The sequence below is a fragment of the Oncorhynchus clarkii genome, chromosome 13 (assembly GCF_045791955.1).
Source record: "Oncorhynchus clarkii lewisi isolate Uvic-CL-2024 chromosome 13, UVic_Ocla_1.0, whole genome shotgun sequence".
Taxonomy (NCBI): Eukaryota; Metazoa; Chordata; class Actinopteri; order Salmoniformes; family Salmonidae; genus Oncorhynchus; species Oncorhynchus clarkii.
The window spans coordinates 34,977,737-34,998,752 of record NC_092159.1 but is presented as its reverse complement, the minus strand read 5'-3'; the positions used below and the strand labels follow the sequence as shown (position 1 = coordinate 34,998,752).

General features: G+C 42.9%; 1 protein-coding gene across 1 annotated transcript; it reads left to right on the top strand.

Annotated features, from left to right (window-relative positions):
• Window positions 1-12,516: 12,516 nt before the first annotated feature.
• Window positions 12,517-16,124, top strand: LOC139423906 (peptide YY-like). The gene is made up of 4 exons (XM_071175545.1): window positions 12,517-12,634; window positions 13,457-13,644; window positions 15,522-15,602; window positions 15,898-16,124. Exons 2-4 carry the CDS (start codon window positions 13,457-13,459, stop codon window positions 15,920-15,922), a joined length of 294 nt encoding a protein of 97 aa, XP_071031646.1. The 5' UTR covers window positions 12,517-12,634; the 3' UTR covers window positions 15,923-16,124.
• The last annotated feature ends 4,892 nt before the right edge of the window (window positions 16,125-21,016 follow it).

Here is a 21,016-nt window from a genome sequence, read left to right as displayed (position 1 = left end):
GTAGCCCTATACAAAGTGTTGCCCATATGGAAGCGTAGCTCATTGTAACGATCTTCTTCATCTGAGGAACAGGAAAGATCGGACCAAAACGTAGCGTGGTAAGTGTCCATGTTAATTTAATATAACTGAACCAACTGCGCCTAGACTAAGGGGTAGTGGGGTCCACGTCCCGCGCCAGAGCCGCCACCGCAGGTAGATGCCCACCCAGAACCTCCCCTATGGGTTTAGGTTTTGCGCCGGAGTCCGCACCTTTGGGTACTGTCACGCCCTGATCTTAGTTCCTTTTTTATGTCTCTATTTTGGTTTGGTCAGGCGTGAGTTGGGGTGGGCATTCTGTTGTTTTTCTATGTTTTCTTTTCTATGTGTTTGGCCTGATAGGGTTCCCAATCAGAGGCAGCTGTCTATCGTTGTCCCTGATTGAGAACCATACTTAGGTAGCCTTTTCCCACCTGGTGTTTGTGGGTAGTTGTTTCCTGTTTTGTGTTGTGTCACCTTTCAGGACTGTTTCGATTTTCGTTGTTTCACTTGGTTATTTTGTATTTCGTGTTCAGTCATATTAAATTAACATGGACACTTACCACGCTGCGTTTTGGTCCGATCTTTCCTGTTCCTCAGATGAAGAAGATCGTTACAGAGCTACCCACCATCAAAGAACCAAGCAGCGTGGAGAAGAGGACTGGACATGGGAACAGGCGGAGGCAGCAGGAGAAGGGAACCGGAGATACGAGGGAACACGGCTGGCAAGGAAGCCCGAGAGGAAGCCCGAGAAGCAGCCCCCCCCCAAAAAATTGGGAGGGGACACGAGGAGTGTGACAGAGTCAGGTTGGAGACCTGAGCCCACTCCCTGTGTTTACCATGGCGATCATGGGACTGGTCAGGCCCCAGGTTATGGGGTGAAATTGGAGGTGAGCAAAGGAAGCAAAGCCGAGACTGTGACGGAGATGATGGGGAGATTGGAGGAGAGAGCAATGAGAGAGCTGCTGTGTTGGTGCATGAGGCAAGACATCCGCCCGACGGAGCGTGTCCGCGATTTGATGTAACCGGAGTCAGCTCTCCATACTCGTCCTGAGGTGCGTGCTAGCCGTCTGGTGAAGACTGTGCCAGCCCCACGCACCAGGCCTCCTGTGTGCTTCCCTGGTCCTGCACATCCTGTGCCAGCTCGGTGCTACAGCACTCCAATACGTGCTCTGAGCCTGGTGCTCTAAATCAAATCAAATGTATTTATATAGCCCTTCATACATCAGCTGATATCTCAAGGTGCTGTACAGAAACCCAGCCAAAAACCCCAAACAGCAAGCAATGCAGGTGTAGAAGCACAGTGGCTAGGAAAAACTCCCTAGAAAGGCCAAAACCTAGGAAGAAACCTAGAGAGGAACCAGGCTATGAGGGGTGGCCAGTCCTCTTCTGGCTGTGCCGGGTGGAGATTATAACAGAACATGGCCAAGATGTTCAAATGTTCATAAATGACCAGCATGGTCAAATAAATAATAATAATCACAGGCAGAACAGTTGAAACTGGAGCAGCAGCACGGCCAGGTGGACTGGGGACAGCAAGGAATCATCGTGCCAGGTAGTCCTGAGGCATGTTCCTAGGGCTCAAGTCCTCCGAGAGAGAGAAAGAAAGAGACAAAGAGGGAATAAGAGAGAGCATACTTAAATTCACACAGGACACCGGATAAGACAGGAGAAGTACTCCAGATATAACAAACTGACCCTAGCCCTCCGACACATAAACTACTGCAGCATAAATACTGGAGGCTGAGACAGGAGGGGTCAGGAGACACTGTGGCCCCATCCGATGATACCCCCGGACAGGGCCAAACAGGAAGGATATAACCCCACCCACTTTGCCAAAGCACAGCCCCCACACCACTAGAGGGATATCTTCAACCACCAACTTACCATCCTGAGACAAGGCCGAGTATAGCCCACAAATCCCACAAAGATCTTCCTGTCTGGGCGCCAACCCAGACAGGAAGATCACATCAGTGACTCCACCCACTCAAGTGACGCACCCCTCCCAGGGACGGCATGAAGGAGCACCAGTAAGCCAGTGGCTCAGCCCCTGTAATAGGGTTAGAGGCAGAGAATCCCAGTGGAAAGAGGGGAACAGGCAGAGACAGCAAGGGCGGTTCGTTGCTCCAGAGCCTTTCCGTTCACCTTCACACTCCTGGGCCAGACTACACTCAATCATATGACCCACTGAAGAGATGAGTCTTCAGTAAAGACTTAAAGGTTGAGACGAGTTTGCGTCTCTCACATGGGTAGGCAGACCATTCCATAAAAATTGAGCTCTATAGGAGAAAGCCCTGCCTCCAGCTGTTTGCTTAGAAATTATAGGGACAATTAGGAGGCCTGTGTCTTGTGATCGTAACGTACGTACATACCTAGTATGTACGGCAGGACCAAATAAGAGAGATAGGTAGGAGCAAGTCCATGTAATGCTTTGTAGGTTAGCAGTAAAACCTTGAAGTCAGCTCTTGCCTTGACAGGACGCCAGTGTAGAGAGGCTAGCACTGGAGTAATATGATAAAAATAAATTGTTCTAGTCAGGATTCTAGCAGCTGTATTTAGCACTAACGGAAGTTTATTTAGTGCTTTTTCCGGGTAGCCGGAAAGTAGAGCATTGCGTAGTCTAACCTAGAAGTAACAAAAGCATGGATTCATTTTTCTACATCGGTTTTGGACAGAAAGTTTAGGATTTTTGCAATGTTACGTAGATGGAAAAAAGCTGTCTTTGAAACAGTCTTGATATGTTCTTCAATAGAGAGATCAGGGTCCAGAGTAACGCCGAGGTCCTTCACAGTTTTATTTGAGACGACTGTACAACCATTAAGATTAATTGTCAGATTCAACAGAAGATCTCTTTGTTTCTTGGGACCAAGAACAAGCATCTCTGTTTTGTCCGAGTTAAAAAGTAGAAAGTTTGCAGCCATCCACTTCCTTATGTCTGAAACACAGGCTTCTAGCGAGGGCAATTTTGGGGCTTCACCATGTTTCATTGAAATGTACAGCTGTGTGTCATCCGCATAGCAGTGAAATTTAACATTATGTTTTCAAATGACATCCCCAAGAGGTAAAATATATAGTGAAAACAATAGTGGTCCTAAACCGGAACTTTGAGGAACACCGAAATTTACAGTTGATTTGTCAGAGGACAAGCCATTCACAGAGACAAACTGATATCTTTCTGACAGATAAGATCTAAACCAGGCCAGAAACTGTCCGTGTAGACCAATTTGGGTTTTCAATCTCTCCAAAAGAATGTGGTGATCAATGGTATCAAAAGCAGCACTAAGGTCTAGGAGCACGAGGACAGATGCAAAGCCTCAGTCTGATGCCATTAAAAGGTAATTTACCACCTTTATTTATTTATTTTATTTCACCTTTATTTAACCTTTATTTAACCAGGTAGGCTAGTTGAGAACAAGTTCTCATTTACAAATGCGATCTGGCCAAGATAAAGCATAGCAGTGTGAACAGACAACAACAGAGTTACACATGGAGTAAACAATAAACAAGTCAATAACAGAGTAGAAAGAAAAAAATAGTATATATATATATATATATATATATATATATATATATATATTGTGTGCAAAAGGCATGAGGAGGTAGGCGGATAATTACAATTTTGCAGATTAACACTGGAGTGATAAATGATCAGATGGTCATGTGCAGGTAGAGATACTGGTGTGCAAAAGAGCAGAAAAGTAAATAAATATAAACAGTATGGGGATGAGGTAGGTAAATTGGGTGGGCTATTTACCGATGGACTATGTACAGCTGCAGCGATCGGTTAGCTGCTCAGATAGCAGATGTTTGAAGTTGGTGAGGGAGATAAGTCTCCAACTTCAGCGATTTTTGCAATTCGTTCCAGTCCTTGGCAGCAGAGAACTGAAAGGAAAGGTGGCCAAATGAGGTGTTGGCTGCACCTTCATAAGTGCAGTCTCAGTGCTATGACGGGGTCTAAAACCAGGCTGAAGCATTTCGTATACATTGTTTGTCTTCAGGAAGGCAGTGAGTTGCTGCAACAGCCTTTTCTACATTTTTTGAGAGGAATGGAAGATTCGATATAGGCCGATAGTTTATATTTTCTGGGTCAAGGTTTGGCTTTTTCAAGAGAGGCTTTATTACTGCCACTTTTAGTGAGTTTGGTACACATCCGGTGGATAGAGAGCAGTTTATTATGTTCAACATAGGAGGGCCAAGCACAGGGAGTAGCTCTTTCAGTAGTTTAGTTGAAATAGGGTCCAGTATGCAGCTTGAAGGCCATAATTATTTTCATCATTGTGTCAAGAGATATAGTACTAAAACACTTGAGTGTCTCTCTTGATCCTAGGTCCTGGCAGAGTTGTGCAGACTCAGGACAACTGAGCTTTGAAGGAATACGCAGACTTAAAGAGGAGTCCGTAATTTGCTTTCTAATAATCATGATCTTTTCCTCAAAGAAGTTCATGAATCTATTACTGCTGAAGAGAAAGTCATCATCTGTTGGGGAATGCTGCTTTTTAGTTAGCTTTGCAACAGTATCAAAAATACATTTTGGATTGTTCTTATTTTCCTCAATTAAGTTGGAAAAAAAGGATGATCGAGCAGCAGTAGGCCTCTTCGATGCTGCACGGTACTGTCTTTCCAAGCTAGTCGGAAGACTTCCAGTTTCGTGTGGCGCCATTTCCGTTCCAATTTTCTGGAAGCTTGCTTCAGAGCTCGGGTATTTTCTGTATACAGGGAGCTAGTTTCTTATGAGAATTGTTTTTAGTTTTAAGGGGTGTAACTGCATCTAGGGTATTGTGCAAGGTTAAATTGAGTTCCTCAGTTAGGTTGTTAACTGATTTTTGTCCTCTGACGTCCTTGGGTAGACAGAGGGAGTCTGGAAGGACAACAAGGAATCTTTGTGTTGTCTGTGAATTTATAGCATGACTTTTGATGTTCCTTGGTTGGGGTCTGAGCAGATTATTTGTTGCAATTGCAAACGTAATAAAATGGTGGTCCGATAGTCCAGGATTATGAGGAAAAACATTAAGATCCACCACATTTATTCCATGGGTCAAAACTAGGTCCAGAGTATGACTGTGACAGTGAGTGGGTCCAAAGACATGTTGGACAAAACCCACTGAGTCGATGATGGCTCCGAAAGCCTTTTGGAGTGGGTCTGTGGACTTTTCCATGTGAATATTAAAGTCACCAAAGATTAGAATATTATCTGCTATGACTACAAGGTCCGATAGGAATTCAGGCAACTCAATGAGGAACGCTGTATATGGCCCAGGAGTAGCTATACAGTAGCTATGAAAAGTGATTGAGTAGGCTGCATAGATTTCATGACTAGAAGCTCAAAAGACGAAAACTTCATTTTTTTTTTGTAAATTGAAATTTGCTATCGTAAATGTTAGCAACACCTCAACCTTTGCGGGATGCACGGGGGATATGGTCACTAGTGTAGCCAGGAGGTGAGGCCTCATTTAACACAGTAAATCAGGCTTAAGCCATGTTTCAGTCAGGTCAATCACATCAAGATTATGATCAGTGAGTAGTTCATTGACTATAATTGCCTTTGAAGTAAGGGATCTTACATTAACTAGCCCTATTTTGAGGTGTCAGGTATCACGATCTCTTTCAATAATGACAGGAATGGAAGAGGTCTTTATCCTAGTGAGATTGCTAAGGCGAACACCGCCTTGTTTAGTTTTGCCCAACCTAAGTCGAGGCACAGACATGGTTTCAATGGGGATAACTAAGCTGACTACACTGACTGTGCCAGTAGCAGACTCCACTAAGCTGGCAGGCTGGCTAACAGCCTGCTGCCTGGCCTGCACCCTATTTCATTGTGGAGCTAGAGGAGTTAGAGCCCTGTCTATGTTGGTAGATAAGATGACAGCACCCCTCCAGCTAGGATGGAGTCCGTCACTCCTCAGCAGGTCAGGCTTGGTCCTGTTTGTGGGTGAGTCCCAGAAAGAGGGCCAATTATCTAGAAATTCTATATTTTGGGAGGGGCAGAAAACAGTTTTCAACCAGAGTTGTGAGACTCTGCTGTAGAGCTCATCACTCCCCCTAACTGGGAGGGGGCCGGAGACAATTACTCGATGCCGACACATCTTTCTAGCTGATTTACACGCTGAAGCTATGTTGCGCTTGGTGACCTCTGACTGTTTCATAATTTCATGTAACATCGTTGGTGCCGACGTGGATAACAATATCTCTATACTCTCTACACTCGCCAGCTCCCCGCATCTGTCGGGCTAGGGTGAGGATCCAGCCAGGACGGATGGTGCCAGTCCTGCTCTCCAGACCGCCAGTGCGTCTCCTCGGGCCAGGATATCCTGCGTCGGCTCTGTGCACTGTGTCTCCCTTTTGTCTGCACAGCCCAGTGCGTCCTGTGCCTGCGCCCCCAAATGTGCCGGGCTAAAATCACCATCCAGCCAGGACGGGTTGTGCAGGCCCTTAGTTCGAGACCTCCAGTGCGCCTCCACGGCCTGGTCTATCCTGTGCCTCCTCCAAGGACCAGGCTGTCTCTCCGTCTCCTCTCTCCAGAGTCGCCCTTCACTCCGGCGCTGCCAGAGTCGCGCGCCTGTCGGGCGCTGCCAGAGTCGCCCTCCTGTCCGGCGCTGCCATATTCGCCTGCCGTGGCGAAGGTCCCCGCTCCAGAGGCGGGGACCCAAGCCTAAGGTGGGCCAAGCCAAAGGTGGAGCGGGGTCCACGTCCAGCACCAGAGCCGCCGCCATAAATAAGGCCCACCCGGACCCTCCCCTTTAGAGTCAGGTTATGCGGCCGGAGTCCGCACCTTTGGGTGGGGGTACTGTCACGCCCTGGCCATAGAGAGGCTTTTATTCTCTATTTTGGTTAGGCCAGGGTGTGACTAGGGTGGGCATTCTATGTTCATTTTCTATGTTTTGTATTTCTTTGTTGTTTGGCCGGGTGTGGTTCTCAATCAGAGGCAGCTGTCTATCGTTGTCTCTGATTGAGAACCAAACTTAGATAGCTTTTTCCCACTGGGTTTTTGTGGTTAGTTGTTTTCTGTTTTTGTGTCAGACAGAACTGTTTCGGTTTCGTTCATTCTCTTTGTTGTTTTATTATTCAGTGTTCAGTTCAATATAAAAAGATGAACACGTACCACGCTGCACCTTGGTCCTCACCTTCTTCCACCAACAGCCGTTACACTCATATGGAAAGTGCAGCCTATTTCTCTTAATCATATCACAATCAACTTTTAACAGTTATATATATATATATACATATACATATACATATATACATATACATATACACACACACACAGACACATATATAAACTTTTTTCTGAAATATGTTGTTATCAAAATATGCAAATATTGCAATGGCTCGTTAAAGGTGCACATACAGTGGCAAGAAAAAGTATGTGAACCCTTTGGAATTATCTGGATTTCTACATAAATTGGTCATAAAATTAGATCTGATCTTCATCAACAGACAAACACAGTGTGCTTAAACTAATAACACACAAATAATTTTATTTTTCTCGTCTATATTAAATACATCATTTATTAAACATTCGCAGTGTAGGTTGGGAAAAGTATGTGAACCCCTAGGCTAATGACTCCTAATTGGAGTCAGCTAATGTAGAGTCCAATCAATAAGACGAGATTGGAGATGTTGGTTAGCACTTCCTTGCCCTTTAAAAAACTCACAAAATTTGAGTTTGCTGTTCACAAGAAGCATAACCTGGTGTGAACCATGCTTTGAACAAAAGAGAGATCTCAGAAGACCCAAGATTAAGAAAAGTTGACTTGCATAAAGCTGGAAAGGGTTACAAAAGTATCTCTAAAAGCCTTGATGTTCATTGTCTATAAATGGAGAAAGTTCAGCACTGGTGTTACTCTCCCTAGGAGTGGCTGTCCTGCAAAGATGACTGCAAGAGCACAGCGCAGAATGCTCAATGAGGTTAAGAAGAATCCTACAGTGTCAGCTCAAGACTTACAGAAATCTCTGGAACATGCTAACATCTCTGTTGACGAGTCTATGATACGTAAAACAGTAAACAAGAATGGTGATCATGGGAGGACACCACGGAAAAAGCCACTGCTCTCCAAAAAAAACCTTGCTGCACATCTTAAGTTCACAAAAGAGAATCTGGAAGTTCCAAAATATTATGTGGACAGATTCAACTAAAGTTGAGTTGTTTGGAAGGAACACACATGTGTGGAGAAAAAAGGCACAGCACACCAACATCAAAACCTATCCCCAACTGTAAAGTATGGTGAGAGCTGCTTTGCTGCATCAGGGCCTGGACAGCTTACTATCATTGACGGAAAAATGAATTCCCAAGTTTATCAAGATATTTTGCAGGAGAATGTAAGGCTATTTGTCCGCCAATTGAAGATCAACAGAAGTTGGGTGATGCAACAGGACAATGACCCAAAACACAGAAGTAAATCAACAGAATAGCTTCAACAGAAGAAAATACGCCTTCTGGAGTGGCCCAGTCAGAGTCCTGACCTCAACATGATTGAGATGCTGTGGTATGACCTCAAGAGAGCGGTTCACACCAGACATCCCAAGAAAGTTGCTGAGCTGAAACAGTTTTGTAAAGAGGAATGGTCCAGAATTCCTCCTGACCGTTGTGCAAGTCTGATCCGCAACTACAGAAAACGTTTGGTTGAGGTTATTGCTGCCAAAGGAGGGTCAATCAGTTATTAAATCCAAGGGCTCACATACTTTTTCCGCCCTGCACTGTGAATGTTTAAATGGTGTGTTCAATAAAGATGTGAAAATAATTGTTTGTGTGTTATTAATTTAAGCAGACCATGTTTGTCTATTGTTGTGACTTAGATGAAGATCAGATCAAATTTTATGACCAATTTATGCAGAAGTACAGGTAATTCCAAAGTGTTCACATACTTTTTTTTGCCACTGTTTCTGCAAACTGCGCAAATGCAATTTTCTGGACACCAAATGTAGTCAGCATAACAAAATGAAACAAAAATATTTAAGACACAACAGGACCAGACTTGTCCATAAAAGATTGTGGATAAATACTTTTTTCATTTTTTCAGCTGTAAAATACGAAAGATATATATTGAAAATGCAGTTTTGGCACGTTTTTTCACATAAAATGTCATCTGGAATAAAAAATGTACAACATATCAACAAGTCTCTCTGAATATATCCAAGGATAACCATATACAATTTGGTGAAGGCAGATGCTTCTGAAACTGAGAAAAAGGTGTTGGCCTGTGGGAAGAGTCTGACTTTCAAGAAATGGCATTTAAAGACAAGTACACCACTGAATTAAGACTACCAAAGGCCAAAAGCCTATTTAGACACAATCACCATTTCTTCAAAGTTACTAGAAGTAGTCCAGTTTGTAACATTCTGTATGAAATGGGCTTAGCAATGATGTGTAGCCTTGAAATTATTGACATGCCACTTTATGTGGTTAAAATTCATACACGCAGTCAGGAAAGCAAAGACTAGCTTTTTCAAACAGAAATTTGCATCCTGTAGCTCTAACTCCAAAAAGTTCTGGGACACTGTAAAGTCCATGGAGAATAAGAGCACCTCCTCCCAGCTGCCCACTGCACTGAGGCTAGGAAACACTGTCACCACCGATAAATCCATGATAATCGAGAATTTCAATGAGCATTTCTCTACGGCTGGCCATGCTTTCCTCCTGGCTACCCCAACCCTGGCCAACAGCACCGCAACCCCCGCAGCTACTTGCCCAAGCCTCCCCAGCTTCTCCCTCACCCAAATGCAGATAGCAGATGTTCTGAAAGAGCTGCAAAACCTCGACCCGTACAAATCAGCTGGGTTAGACAATCTGGACCGTCTCTATCTAAAAATGATCTGCCGCCATTATTGCAACCCCTATTACCAGTCTGTTCAACCTCTCTTTTGTATTGTCCGAGATCCCTAAAGATTGGAAAGCTGCCGCGGTCATCCCCCTCATCAAAGGGGGTGACATTTTAGACACAAACTGTTATAGACCTATATCCATCCTGCCCTGCCTTTCTAAAATCTTCGGAATCTAAGTTAATAAACAGATCACTGACCATTTCGAATCACACCGTACCTTCTCCGCTGTCCAATCCGGTTTCCGAGCTGGTCACGGGTGCACCTCAGCCATGCTCAAGGTACTAAACGATATCATAATCGCCATCGATAAAATACAGTACTGTGCAGTCGTCTTCATCAACCTGGCCAAGGCTTTCGACTCTGTCAATCACCGTATTCTAATCGACAGACTCAACAGCCTTTTGTTTCTCAAATGACTGCCTCACCTGGTTCACCAACTACTTCTCAGATAGAGTTCAGTGTGTCAAATCGGAGGGCCTGTTGTCCGGACCTCTGGCAGTCTCTATGGGGGTACCACAGGGTTCAATTCTCGGGCCGACTCTCTTCTCTGTATATATCAATGATGTCGCTCTCGCTGCGGGGGATTCACTGATTCACCTCTACGCAGACAACACCATTCTGTATACATCTGGCCCTTCACTGGAGACTGTGTTAACTAACCTCCAAACTAGCTTCAATGCCATACAACACTCCTTCCGTGGCCTCCAACTGCTCTTAAACCCTAGTAAAACCAAATGTATGCTCTTCAACCGTTCGCTGCCCGTACCCGCCCGCCCGACTAGCATCACTACTCTGGACGGTTCTGACTTAGAATATGTGGACAACTACAAATACCTAGGTGTCTGGCTAGACTGCAAACTCTCCTTCCAGACTCATATTAAACATCACCAATCCAAAATTAAATCTAGAATCGGCTTCCTATTTCACAACAAAGTTGTGACTTTGACTATCCTACTGATCCTCAACTTTTAATTTATTTTTTGTACCTTTATTTAACTAGGCAAGTCAGTTAAGAATTATTATTTTATTTTCTTCAGCGATATCATTTACAAAATAGCTTCCAATATTTTACTCAGAAAACTGCATGCAGTCTATCACAGTGTCATTTGTTTTGTCACCAAAGCCCCTTATGCCACCCACCACTGCGACCTGTATGCTCTAGTCGGCTGACCCTCGCTACATATTTATCACCAGACCCACTGGCTCCAGGTCATCTATAAGTCTATGCTAGATAAAGCTCCGCCTTATCTCAGCTTACTGGTCACGATAACACCCACCCGTAGCACGCGCTCCAGCAGGTATATCTCACTGGTCATCCCCAAAGCCAACACGTTTGGCCGCCTTTCCTTCCAGTTCTCTGCTGCCAAGGACTGGAACAAATTGAAAAAAATAAAAATAAAAAAATTCGCTGAAGCTGGAGACTTATATTTCCCTCACTAACTTTAAACATCAGCTATCTGAGCAGCTAACCGATCGCTGCAGCTGTACAAAGTCCATCTGTAAATAGCCCACCCAATCTACCTACCTCATCCCCATATTATTTTATTTACTTTTCTGCTCCTTTGCACACCAGTATTTCTACTTGCACATCATAATCTGCTCATCTATCACTCCAGTATTAATTTGCTAAATTGTAATTACTTCGCTACTACGCCATCCTCATGCCATTTGCACACACTGTATATAGACTTTCTTTTTTTCTATTGTGTTATTGACTGTACACTTGTTTATTCCATGTGTAACTCTGTGTTGTTGTTTGTGTCGCATTGCTCTGCATTATCTTGGACAGGTCGCAGTTGTAAATGATAACTTTTTCTCAACTTGCCTACCTGGTTAAATAAAGGTGAAATACAAATTAAATAAATACACGGCAGTAGTATGATGAACTGTAGAAAATATACATTCATCATTTTTTTTAACACTTTCAATTTTACTTTTTGAAAATACTAATATTAATGGACAAAAAAAACAACAGATATCAAAATTGAGGTAGATGCAAAAAAATGTATTTCCGCCTGTGGTGCTTGACTTTCAGGGCATTACCTTTCCAATAGGAACTTGACCGCCACCTGGTGGTTACTGGATGGGGCTACTCCACCACACACTCAAATGCGTACATCTCACTTTCTGACCTATAGGGAGTTCTCCCTTTTAAATAATAATAATAATAATAATAATAATAATAATAAATAATAATAATAATAATAATAATAAGCCATATTAATTTAGCCTACTGATCAGTGTAATCCGTATATGTCGAGGCCCGGACCTATATGTTCGCTGCTGTTTTAACCAAGATATCCATTGGAAATTGTGAAAGATTGAGTGAAGGCCTAATAATGACCTGTTTGTAGCTTATTACCATTTAGCTATGTTTGACACCATCCATCCAAATAGTTTGACAGCATTCCATTGGTTTGTCAATGTCAATAGGACAGGTGTGATCCAAATTGCCCCACTGTCCTTATAGCATACGTCAGAGATTCCAATTGCGTTTCCCCACATAGTTCGACTAGGGAGATGCATTAGTAACAAATTATGTTAATCGTCAGGTGACGTCGGTATTATGCCCCATCCTCCTTCTAACCATCACATCACAGCCACCCGTCCCACCTCGTTGACGAGGCGACGATGGGTATATAAACCCCCTTGTCTTGTAGTGAAACAAAAGACCAGCGATTTGCTGCAAAGACACCAGTTGAAAAAGGAACATTGCAGAAGCCAAGCAATAGAATCCACGCTGCTGGACGCAGACACCACTTGTCTTAACTACCTGTCGCTCACGTCAAGTCTTCTTAAAGTAAGTACAACTTTTAGTCTTGTGCATTTTAAATGTTTGCTAGTTTGCTAGTTTTGCTTGCATTACCTTTAAGCTTAAATTTCTTTGCATATTTGGGCATTAAAAAAATGAGCAGTTATTTGTGCAGTTCGTCATTGAAAAAATGTGATTGGTCCGATCACCTATAGCAATGATCTGCATGTTGCAACCTACAGTTAGAATTGTTTCCCCAGCAGGAGTTGGTTTGAAAATACTAGAAAATGCTTTTCAGAACCATGGACAGCTACGGGGCGAAAGTTGCGCAAATGAAATTTGGATAAAGTCGTGATTTCTGCAGGCACAACATGCATTCCTATAACAGTTGCAAATATTTGACAATAGCATAATAAATCATGTTCATGTTGAATAGGCTACTATTTTAGCAATGACTAGTGAATTATAGCGAAAACATCTTTCAGATTTTACCAATTCTTTCTACTGTTTTACTTGTTGCTTTTTCCCTTTCAAACTCATTCCTATTACTTTTGTCGGTAATTATTTAGATGTGAGTTCGAATTAGTAATCAAACATGGATAATTAGCTTGTACTGTAACTTGCTCTCAATACGCATTCAGTAGCCTACATAAAATGCAGATTTCATTAAAGAATAATGCAGGATCGAAATGATCTACTACTAACAGGTCGACATCATTGCGCCTGATGTTAGCCTTCTAAAACATGTTTTTATTAGGATGCCTGCTGATCTATGAAATTGGTGTAATGTTGGCTATATTATTGAGCTCGGTTGAGGCTTTGTTAAATGATAAAATCGCGTGCTCCCTAACCCCATTCTCCTGACAACAGATGGCCATTATGCTGAAACCCTGGACCGTCTTGGTCGCCTTGGTGTTGTGCGTGCTGGTGTGTCTCGGGACTTTCGTGGATGCTTACCCACCTAAACCGGAGAACCCCGGAGAAGACGCGGCTCCCGAAGAGCTGGCCAAATACTACACCGCGCTCAGACACTACATCAATCTCATCACGAGACAGAGGTACACAGCAGCGTTTGCTTTTTGAATTATATTTCTTCCTGGTCCTAACATCAAGGGAAATGTTTTCTATTAAGTTATAAACCACATACCTCGTTTTCTTTTATGGCAAATGGAGCTGTATTTCATTTTGATTCCGGACTAGGTTAAGTCGTCTACTGTGACAGTGGCCCCTGAGTTTCCTGCTCTTATTGTTGCCTCAAGCTCTTAATGTTCCATACACCATGATATTTATTTTCAAACTTTTTATTACAGAGCACTCTCAAAAAGCTTTAGGCCCTCCTCCTATAAATAATACCATAGCAATAAAACCGGTGAAGACAGACCCATGTGAAGTCTCCAAATTCAATTATGGATCTCTGTGTGCAGGCAGGTTCCCTATAACATATTCTATATTGAGGTGGTGATGTCTGGGTCGAATAGGTGGTCTCTGTCTTATTGCTGATATGGCACTGGATCAGGCACACCTGATATTATTCACGATATTCAAATAGGCCATTTGATCTTTAAGAAAACCTATCCAACCCTCTTACATTCAATTTAGAGGGGAAACAGGTTTACTCTTTTGTAAATCCGTTATCATATAGCGTCCACATTTAAGTTGTCATAATATCACAATGGCCTGGATGATGACCAATAATATCCTGGAATAGTGTAGATCAGAACTACATAGTCCAAGAGGAACGACACTTAGTGGAGTTTGTTCTTCTTGTCTGCCATAATAACACATTGGTCTACATTTGACATTTTAGTCATTCAGCAGACACTTTTCAGTGTGACTTCCAGGTGCAATTCGGATTAAGTGCCTTGCTCAAGGGCACATAGGCAGATTTTCTACCTGGTCAGCTTGGGGGGGTTCAAACCAGTGACCTTTCAGTTGCTGGCCCAACGCTCTTAACCGTTAGGCTACCTGCCGCCAAATATGAACGACCAATCGGAAATGCTCATTTGAAACATTAGAGAAGTTTTACCTGCTGCAAGAGCACTGATTTTCCGGGAATCAAAAATATATAACAGTAATGATGTCTTCTGCATTCTCACAAAGTGGTTTCTAAGTGGGGAGATGAGTGCGTGGTCTGACAATGATGGTTCCCTTTTACATCTTGTTACAACCGGCTGTCTATGGAGCAGGTGTGATTGCCTCGGTCGCTTTCTTAGAAGGCATGGCTGATCATGCTTACCTCCGCTTCACCGGTATCACTTTGGAGTGCCTAGTGGGGTTGAATTGGAGTGTAAAATTGCACAGCCATTATGAATGCCAGATTAGGTGGCATGATGGGGAAAGTGAACATCTTCCACTCAAAAACGTTTTCCCCACAGAGGAAGCAATTCCAGCCAAATCCCGCAGAGATATTCAACTTCCAATTTCAATTTCAAAGAGAAATTGATCGTTTGTACAGACATTATCTGCACAGGGAGTGCTCATACAAAAACAGACAAACACACAGGAAAGGAAAAACTATTTGATTTTGCCCGAATAATCCAAGCGTAGTCTATAACCTACCTTATGACAGAGAACTATCATGCTATTTAAAACCCTCATTATCTTTGGTAGTTGAGCAAGAAAGGCCTCGAACAGCCTCTTTTCAGAGGAAAGGAGCTCTGACTCACGATCGGTTCTAATTGGCCTTGTCTGGTGGCCCCAGTGTCTGTAGGGGTTTGTGGGCTGACATGCTCAAGTTTCAAACATACACATAATTACATCACCCCTCTCCCATTACACACACCTCTGACAGTTGCCGTGGCACCTTGAGACACATTCAGACAGCAAAATGTTCTACCTGTCATCGAGAAGTGGGGTCCTCCTGCAGCATGCTTAGAGTGGAGTGGAAGTTTGACGGTCCTCTCTCTCGCTCTCTCTCGCTCGCTCTCTCTTCTAGGTATGGAAAGAGGGCCACCCAGGAGGGAGTGATGTCAGAGTTGCTGTTCGGCAACAACGCAGAGAGAGACCAGAGATCAAGGTCAGTCCATCAAAGATATCAAAAAAGGACAATGCAATTTCAACAGAAGGTGCAAAGACTGGTATCTCTTTGTTTCGTTGGGGTTACATCAATAGGGTAGTGTCAAAGAATGGCCACTTTATCAGCTACAGCCACCTACTGTACAGAAAAAGACTGTCATGCCCAGCTTTTAGTAGGTCTGACTTTGGGTAGCCCGGGAGTGAAGCCAAAGGTTAATTTCCACAGGACTCATTGTTCTCTCCTCTCTCTCTCTCTCTCTCTCTCTCGCGCCTTCTTTCCTCTGTTCCATCTCCAGATATGACGACTCCTACGTGTGGTGATTCCTCTTCATTGGGCATTCTCTCCAGGTGTCCACCAATACCTGGATAGGCCGACCAGTGCCTCCCACAACCGCCACCCCCTTTGACCCCTGGCCACAACCAATGACCATCACAGGACCTTAAGACAACGTAGAAATCTACCTTATATACCTAACCCTCCTTTCCCCCTCTTCTCTCTCAGACTTCTCACTCGAAGTCTCAGCCTCACACGAAGACAAGTGTACATAATGAATAGTTGATTTAAGATATAAAATAAAAAATATATAATGATTTGATGAAATCATATGTGTAACCTACAATGCTGTATGTCTTAACAGAGTATGCTCTTTTATGGATGGAACTGTATAAATGCTTTGTGTGTGATTAAAGTTTGATGGATGACTATGACAAGAGAGATGATTGTGTCTCATTCGTTCTTACAGTCAAAATGATTGTGGCGCTTTAAAAGGATCTCTTGGAGTAAAATAATGTATTGATGAGCAGAAGACATTCATTCTAGTTGAAAACGGATAACACCCTCTGTGAGGACTTTCCCCAACCATGTCACCGTAAGCCTATGGGTGACTTCTACTAGCCGGCTTGAAAATCAGACATCTGTTGTGTCTGGTGCAAGTACTGGACATCAGGCTATGTAAATGCTGCCTTACCCTAGTGTCTCCTCTTGATAAATATGCAAATGATTGCTCTTCACTGTAATACTTCTCTTCCTCCAGTAGATGTCACTCCTGTAAGGCAGGTTCCTGACATGAACACGAGTGCGGAGTGAATACAATGTGAACGTTGACTGAATGAGTAAACACTGATTTTCTGAAATACATATATTACAATGGAGTACATATAGTTTAATATGATATAATCATATATTTTACATTCAGTTTAATCATAACATATTATATACGTGTATGCACAATTTAAGTACCATAAATTGCTTAGCGCACGTGTTGCTTGAGTTGAAGAGAATATGGAATTATAGCATTTTTGATAGATTGACATCTTGCCCATTCAGTTCCATTAAAGCCACAATATGTAAGATTTCCATTTGCTCAGGTTGCCCTTTCAACGAATGGAATAGCCATGATTTCTGAGGAATGTGACTCATAGATGCCCTGTCTTACCTTATCATAACCAAAGCAATAAGGACATTTCACGCCATTGTGTATGATATTTTAAACGTGCTCTGCACAACTTAAGTGTGGCTTTAACCCAAACAAATGTGTATTTGTTCCTAAATGTGAATAGGAATATTCCTTGGAAGAATAAGGATTGCACACAGATCATGTAATGAGAATCATGTAAATCCGTGACATGTAATGGTCAATTATTTGTATCAAGAATGTTTGTGTGTTCTCGACTTCTAGGCCTTTCATTGTTATTGTAAAAACATGAAATGGGTGTGCAATAATTATTTATTTACTAGCTTAGAAAGACTGTTTAAAAGACATGGACAGGATATCTATTCTACACAACGGCCATATGTAGCTGGTGGGGCACACATTGAGGAAAAAAAGTGCGTTGCCCGTTTAAATCTCCATCCCGACGACTTTACAGTGGTTTGACAATCCGTGGAGGTTCAGAGATCTCAAATTAAACGGAGACAACGACGCGACCACGAGACGGAACAGGTTAGTGCAGTCCGTTTATGTAGAATTGCGTTTTTAAATTATACGATAGATTTTCAGTGGAATTAGGTGTTTTTCGTTGTGCTTTGTTTGCGTGTGGGGGCATCATGCTGTCAAGTAGTAGATGATTCCGATAATGTCGATACAGAGTCAGGCAAATACTCAAATGGATCAAGACATAGCCTAACCGAACCCAATTTCTATAAATACCTACATAATTGTGTTTCGCATTGGTTTCATGTTAAATTATGTATGCGTTTCTCTGTGTCTCGGTTGCAGACCCCCAGCGTTAGGTGTGCTGTCTGACTACCATATGTGGGCGTGAGCTATCGGCTACGCACCAAAGAACGGTTCTCTTCAGTAATTTAAGTAAATCTAAATACACACTAATATGAAGACTGTTTTGTAATACAGTATTTTCGTTAGTGGAAAAATATAATTTGTGAATAGTGTGGTATAGTGGTGCATGCTGCAAGCAAAACAGCACAATGCGCCCCCTACACTCACTTACGCACGCACAGCACCTGCACACGCAGACTTTTGGCAAGGTACAGTAGGATCATAAGATCACACATGTCATGTCATGTAGGCTATAAGACGCACCTAACCATACTCTCTCTCTATCTGGGGTGTGGAGGAGTTTGCTCAGGTTTAAGAATCAGACCTTTGGAACATTGCCTTTTCTAGTTTGTATATTGTATGTTGAAGCACAAAAGTGAAAGTGGACTGTCCTTCTAATAACAAAATTACACTATTGTAGACCTCAAAATTCAAAAGGCAGTCGCACATCTGAGCAAACTTTTTTGCAGGTGCATGGTAACAGTTGAACAAGATGAAGGACAAAGGAAACCACACACTGCTCTTGACAGTATCACTGATCTTTAATAAGCTTACGTATCGGCCTCACGGCCTTCAGAGCTTTTGTGAGTAAAAAAAAAAATCACTCATCACTATAGACATAAATCCAATTTCACTTTCCCGATTAAAGTAAAACCACGTGATTAGTTCAAAGCCAATCATATAATTGTTTGGTGGCAGTGAAAAATATTTTTTATTTAAAAATATGTCGGTGATTAATTGATGGTAAAGACTTATTAGTAATTTGAATAATGGAATTGAAGAGCAATCTCTTAAAATTAAGCATTCCATTTTCTCTTTCGCTCAACTGAGTCTTTGGAACAAACCACAAAATGCAATGTGACTGGCTAACACTGTGTTGATGGGAGCCATGCACACACCATAGTCTTCAGAGAGAGGGAGACAGGTATTGTGACACAAGCAGATGGGGCATGCAGGCTATTTCCTAGGGGGGTGGTTGAGAGTGGGGCAGGGAGAGGTCAGGGGGGGGGGGCACAGATGGAGTTCACATCAGCGTGTGATCTCATTCGGGCCTGGACATGGTGTCATTAGCACAAGAGGCCACAGCATGATGTGTGTATGGAGTAGAAGAGAGAGGAAGGAAAGAGAGGGATTTTATTTTACCAGGCAAGTCAGTTAAGAACAAATTCTTATTTTCAATGACAGCCTAGGAACAGTCGGTTAACTGCCTTGTTCAGGGGCAGAGTGACAGATATTTACCTCGTCAGCTCGGGGATTTGATCTTGCAACCTTCCAGTTACTTGTCCAACACTAACCACTAGATTATCTGCTGGATGGAGAGAGAGAGGGGGGGGGGGGGGGGAAATGGAGAGGGATGGGAGAGAGATGGGAGGGAGAAAAGGATGGAGAGGGGAATGGTAGGGTGGGAGGAGGTGGAGGGATGAGAGAGAAGGATGGAGAGAGAAGAGAGAATATGCGCTACCCACGTGGTCTGCCCATTATGAGTGAGGAGAAAGGGAAAGAGAAAGGCAAAGGGAGGGAGGGATGGAGTAGAATGGAAAGAGGATATTACCTACCCAAGTGGACTGCCTGCCCTATGGTTTGTAAACCCCCCAATATGAGTCAACATGAGGAGGGAGAGAGGTGATGAAGGAAACCTCCCTAGGGATCTGTGTGTTATTGCTGAGCTTGCATATTATCTACCGTCGGCTAGGAGCACTGTGGCGGGTGATGTGGTAGCAAGGTTGCCATTTAGTAGTAGAGCTACTGAGCTATTTTAGTAGGGGAATAATGTACAGTAAGCAGGATCTCTTTATGCCAAGAGATAAAATAGGTACAATAGTAGAAAAAGCAATATGATGTTTTGGGTGCTCTAAAGTTTAGGTTATTTTCTCCATCCAATTGATGTTAGCGCAGGAAGAAAAAAAAAATCAGTTCAATGCAGATGAACCTTTCGGTTACTGGCCCAACACTCTAACCACTAGGCTACCTGCCGCCCCAAAACGGCTGTACTATTTGCAGAGTTAGCGCCAGGTAAATGTTGCAAGTCTTAAGCCATTCAGCCAATCCTGAACCTGCGACCAAAAACTAGCTACATATGGACAGTACCAAAACAAAGTAGCTAATGATTCTGTCTCTTCGCAGCAATATATAACATTCTATTAGTTGCAAGAATTTTGTAGAATAATTTATATTGAAAAAAGTTGAATCCAGCGTTGTTTTGTGTATCAGTTCATAAGCCATGTGTCATGGATCTCTTCCCAAGTATTTTGCAATCTATATGGCACCTTCGTTAGCTATAGCCATTTGGGAGGATTTGTTACACCACAAAATAAAAAAAATAGTTAGTTTGGCATGCACCCATGTTGAAATAAGTCTCCTCTAGTTATTGTTTGTCTGATTGTAACGGTTACTGCTTTGCTAAGGGCTCAAATACATGACTCAGTTATAAAAGCTATACTTTTTATATTGCTTCGTACTATTTGGCAGAATCATAATTCAGCATACAAGTCGTCAACATTAGATGCCATTGTATCTGCCAGGTTATGGTACAACATCATGCACAGGGTATTCTGCCATGGAAATGTCTGACTGCACATCATAATCTAATGAAAATGCTGAATAAATATCCGCACACACAGACTTGCTCCTAGAAAGGGACATGTTATTTAAATGGTTTAGGTCAGACATTCCAACCATTGCTTAATTTTTGTGATAGATTCATCTTCCCCCATGTATACACTCTTAGGTTACATTTTGTGCATAAAAGACAAACAAGCCACCACATCTGTCAGTGGCTTTATGGATTGATTAACCATATTGCCCCTAGATGTCTCCAGATGTACTCCCTCTCCACCTTCTTCTTGCACAACGCCTAGCCTCTCAGCAGTGTGAATGTGCGTTAAAGGGTAGGGGTACAAAGCGGTACATCTCATTGGTTGCCTACCTCCCATGAAGGCATAATCACCTTTTCCTTTTTTCGGGTGGCCAGCTGAGGAGGCTGGAAGGCTGCTTTGTTTCCCCACCTATAACATTGGCATGAGTGGTGGAATGATGGAACGGTGTGTGTATAGCTTAGATTAATCACCCCTGCTGACAGTGCTCCTCTACCCCCGTTCCCCCTGCTCCCCCCTCTCCATCCCAGAAGCCGCGCTGA

Coding starts and splice junctions, on each gene's coding strand:
- LOC139423906 (XM_071175545.1), top strand. CDS start 13,457: ATGGCCATTATGCTGAAACCCTGGACCGTCTTGGTCGCCTTGGTGTTG. Junction 13,645..15,521: donor AATCTCATCACGAGACAGAG/GTACACAGCAGC, acceptor TCTCTCTTCTAG/GTATGGAAAGAGGGCCACCC. Junction 15,603..15,897: donor GAGAGAGACCAGAGATCAAG/GTCAGTCCATCA, acceptor TTCCATCTCCAG/ATATGACGACTCCTACGTGT.